The sequence below is a fragment of the Synchiropus splendidus genome, chromosome 12, assembly GCF_027744825.2.
Source record: "Synchiropus splendidus isolate RoL2022-P1 chromosome 12, RoL_Sspl_1.0, whole genome shotgun sequence".
Classification (NCBI taxonomy): domain Eukaryota; kingdom Metazoa; phylum Chordata; class Actinopteri; order Syngnathiformes; family Callionymidae; genus Synchiropus; species Synchiropus splendidus.
The window spans coordinates 3,859,989-3,864,147 of NC_071345.1; the positions used below are offsets into that span (position 1 = coordinate 3,859,989).

General features: G+C 40.9%; 1 protein-coding gene across 1 annotated transcript; it reads right to left on the bottom strand.

The window, feature by feature from the left end:
- Window positions 1-779: 779 nt before the first annotated feature.
- Window positions 780-3,211, bottom strand: utp11 (UTP11 small subunit processome component). The gene is made up of 8 exons (XM_053881464.1): window positions 3,014-3,211; window positions 2,817-2,878; window positions 2,649-2,751; window positions 2,456-2,578; window positions 2,296-2,389; window positions 1,602-1,732; window positions 1,397-1,507; window positions 780-936 (listed from the first exon to the last, which is right to left on the bottom strand). The coding sequence occupies exons 1-8, from the start codon at window positions 3,071-3,073 to the stop codon at window positions 853-855; spliced, it is 768 nt and encodes a 255-aa protein (XP_053737439.1). The 5' UTR covers window positions 3,074-3,211; the 3' UTR covers window positions 780-852.
- Between the last annotated feature and the right edge of the window lie 948 nt (window positions 3,212-4,159).

The window sequence follows — 4,159 nt, forward strand, 5'->3', positions numbered from 1 at the left end:
CATAGGAATTAACGTTAAGTCATTTTGTTCCCTGCATCTCCGGTATTGAACCTCCAACCCAATGATCTGGATCTGACACAAACTTAGACCAAATGAACCATAATCCAAAGTAAAGACTGAGGAAGAAGACGTGATCGATACAGTTTGCGGACTGAGACATCGGGAATTTCTCGCATCAAAACTAGTTCTCCAGTTAAAAGAATGTGTTCGTGGCCTTTAATAACACTGCTGATACAAAAAGCAGTTCTTGAGGAATGATTCATCTACAAGATACGCCACTTGAATCTCATTCTTCAGGACTCTCAAGACTTCAACTACGGCGGATGCATGTAAACAATTTCAACAACCGGACAACATTAAAATACCAGTCTGAACAACGTGAACGGTCAATGTTTCAGCGCTGCGTAAGATGGAACACTGATGCCACCTACTGTCAGAGAGCACAGTGCAGCCAATAAAGCGCCTTAAAACAGAACGCACTTTAACTCGAATCCGTGATAAATCTGACCCTAAAAATATGTGACCTCTTGATACACACTGATGGAGTGACACATCTGAAGATCCCACTATTTGAGCAGTGATTTTTAAGATTTAAATAACTTAAGATTGCACTTAGAAAACAAAGCTACGGTGAAGCTTTGCTTCAACTCACTAAGTCACTAAGACAAACTGACAAAACATCTATTAAGTGTTAGTCTTTTTACCCATTAACTCTTATTATTAAAATTTCTTGAAGACATCTTAGTTTTAAAAAAGTTCAGGCACAATATTTTGTTCAGTTTTATTATTGAAAGAAACTAATATTTGTATTCATATTTACAGAACTCAACCACTGCAGCAGGTTTAGGGAGGTTAACGTTTCCTCTTGGTCTCAAACTTGTAGATGGCCGCAGAATTTTGTTTCTCCTTCTGTACCTTGACCTTCTTTCTGTTGTCCTGCAGGTTAGACAGGGAAAAATAAAGTCAGTCCAGAATATGAATCCAGTTACAATACAACTTATGACTAAGTGAGGAGATATCGGTGAACAGAAAGTTAAGAAATGGATATCGAAAGGTAACCAGCCAAGCATGGTGTGTACTTGGCCTGGAGCCCCACTTCCGACCACCGTCTTAAATGAGTTGGCACTAACAAAGGACATCTAATCCAAGACAGTGGTCTGAAGTGGAGCTTTTAGGACAAATACACAACATGCTTGATATGGAATTGATGTGCTGCACAATTAAACATGTTTTCTAAAATTGACTTTCCTGAGAACGATTTAAAGAAATAAGGTTGAAGAATGAGACAGAAAAAGGCCTCATGAAAGAGTAACACAAAACTGAGGTGGAAAAAGTGGAAGATTCTTCATAGAAAATGAGACATTGATCAGAATAACCTGGAATGCTGAATGCTCACCTGAAGGTCCTTGCGTGTCTGGATTTTCTCAACAATGACAAACATTTTCTTCTCCCTGTCAATTCTCTGGGACAGCATCTTATACTGGTGTTTGCTCTGTCTGTGTATCTTCTACATAAGAAGAAAGGGATTTTAAAATGTTTCAACATTAAAAGCGTGACAGAAAAGACACAGTTAAAAGGAAAAAAATAATAATAAATCAGACCTGCACACTGCGCTTATCAGTTGCTCCCATGATACTCTTTGTCTTCAGGGTTTGGAGTGTGGGCCTGTTGTAAACTCTGTCTACAAGCTCGGGAGCTGTGTTCAGGCGTTTTGCCAGGTCGAAAGACTTCACTACACAGAAACGAGGAGAGCTTGTTTCAGTCATAATCAGTTTTCATGTAACAGACATATAGTGGGTTTTCAGGGTGCATCATCAAAACCGGAAGCCGCCATGTTGGAGATACTCACTGCTCAGCACAGAGCGGTACCAAGGCGATTCTACAGCGTTTCCTTGAAAAATGGTGATTTACGGTCGTTTTTTGGATCGTACGAATCGTTCCGATCGTGAAAAACATTTGGAATTTTATCGACGTCCGAAAGTTACGACAAATCAAGGAGAACAATGCCAGAAGTTGTCGGAAGAAAGGAGTCGCTTGTGGTTAGCGAAGCTGAACCAGGACCTTGGTGGCAAAACTGTGGATAACATCCAAATATTGTGCTCATTAAAAAAAGAAAAAGTATAGCCTAAATGACTGTTAATTTGCATTGTATTGCCGTGGAAAACAATACACAGAACTTTTATCGGAACACGTTTATTGATGCAGTTTCCAGAACGTTCCCTCAAAACACTCTCTCTGTCGCGGTGATGACGCGTCGTGAAAACCCTCTATAGACAAAGGTGCTGACCCTCTTACCTTCCTCTTTTGTGTCCACAAAAAACGTGTGCTTGTTTTTTTGTTTGCCTTCTGCGTTGAGAAGATGGAGCCCACCCTTCAGCCTCTCAATTTTCTAGAAGAAAACAGACGATATTTGCCATCACTAAACCTTTTAGGGGGGTAACAGCAAGGAACTTACTTTAGCCTCAGAAACTCTTTTCATCTCCACGTATTTCATATCTTGAGTGCGCATCACTTTCTTCTGCTCTTCTGTCATCTCCTCCTCTTCCTCATCTTTCCTTTTTGCAATATGGACCCCGTCCTGCCATGAAGAGCGATGGAATCACTCCATGGTGCAAAAGTTTAACATGCAACTGAATGTTTTACTTTACCTTTAGTTTGGTGCTGATCATTTTATGGTAGAACTCATCAGGGTTCTTCTCCAGAGCCTTCTTCCGCAGAGCTGAGAGGGTGTTTTGTTTCTTGTGGTAGTCTCTGTGAATGTCACCAAGCAAAGTCAGAAGAACTTCATTCAGAAGGCGCTCAATAAAGCAACTCACTCGGCACGGAGTTTGTAGTCTTTTTTCTTTTCCAGCAGCCCCAAGTGATTCCTAAAACCAGGCTGTAGAACAAAGAGCATTTGAGCAAACAACATGTGTTATAATGCAACATATATTGGACGAAAACCAGTCGTCTATTTAAAGGAATTCACGTCAACGCAGCAGCGTGGTAGCCGAAAGCTAAAGCAAAAACAAACCTGGGATCGCTCATGGTGGTTTCTCTGGCGAGACTTCAACGCTTTCCTGAACGAAGACATGTTTCCAGACTGACGTGGACTATGTCCGATCCCAAACGGGGAATTAGACGCAAATATATGGCGGTTTTCCGATCAAGAAACACGACGCTGGTGCTACTTCAGTTCAGTCCAAACAGCAAACACGTGTCTTCCGGTCTGGTGAAGCGTAGGTTCATTTCGCTGCCGCAGATTCGCGACGTTGCTGTCAAACGCGTTTTAAATATTTCACATCACAAACAAATAAATAAATAAAAGTAATACAAAACTACAAAACATACACATACTTTCTTATAAGTATAAGCACATTAAACTTACGAATAAATTAATAACGTTCCACTTTTGCTGCATTGGTCATAAAACAGCGGAGAGTGGCGCTGTTGCACATATTTTACGTGACAGCAACACTGTTGAAAACCCCTGACTTCAACTACATATATGATGTAAAATATGAAACCATCTATATCATATTTTCAGTACAGAGATTTAAACTCTCCGCTTGGTCCAACATTTGCAATGGTTGCAGCAGATTAGCCAGCATTTTCAGGCTATAACAGAAATGTTGTGACTCAAATTCTAATCCCAAAACTCATTTATATCATGTGTAAAGTTGCATTTCAGGTCTTTAGAGTCTTTAGAGTCACATGTCCCTGGTCAAACAGCCATGTGTGATCGTAAACACCCACATGTTTGGTGTTTCATGGAAGCCGTGTGCTTTCTTCTCCACACATAATAGCACAATACTCCTGAACACAGCATCTCTGTTTAAAAAAAAACCCAAAACAGTGTTGGGTTTTAAGTAATTTAACTCAGATTCCAAACACCATGGAGCCAGTAGAGAGGCAATATTCCACTAAACAGACATTTTCCTCCCTCACGTCCCACTGCCCCACCATTGACCGCAAGGAATTTGTTCTACATGTGTAAGATTTGCTCAGCATGCAGAAGGTTTTGTGGGCGATGAGACCAGTGAATGGGATCAGTGTTTCCACATTATGTCATGGGCCTGTTTATCAGTCTGATGCAGGCCTGTTCCCATGAAGGTCTCTCATCCTCCCGCACAGTTCTTCACCGGCAGCCAGGATTTACAGGTTAGATGTCTGCATTTGG

Coding starts and splice junctions, on each gene's coding strand:
- utp11 (XM_053881464.1), bottom strand. CDS start 3,073: ATGTCTTCGTTCAGGAAAGCGTTGAAGTCTCGCCAGAGAAACCACCAT. Junction 2,579..2,648: donor TGATCAGCACCAAACTAAAG/GTAAAGTAAAAC, acceptor TCTTCATGGCAG/GACGGGGTCCATATTGCAAA. Junction 937..1,396: donor AGACACGCAAGGACCTTCAG/GTGAGCATTCAG, acceptor TCTAACCTGCAG/GACAACAGAAAGAAGGTCAA.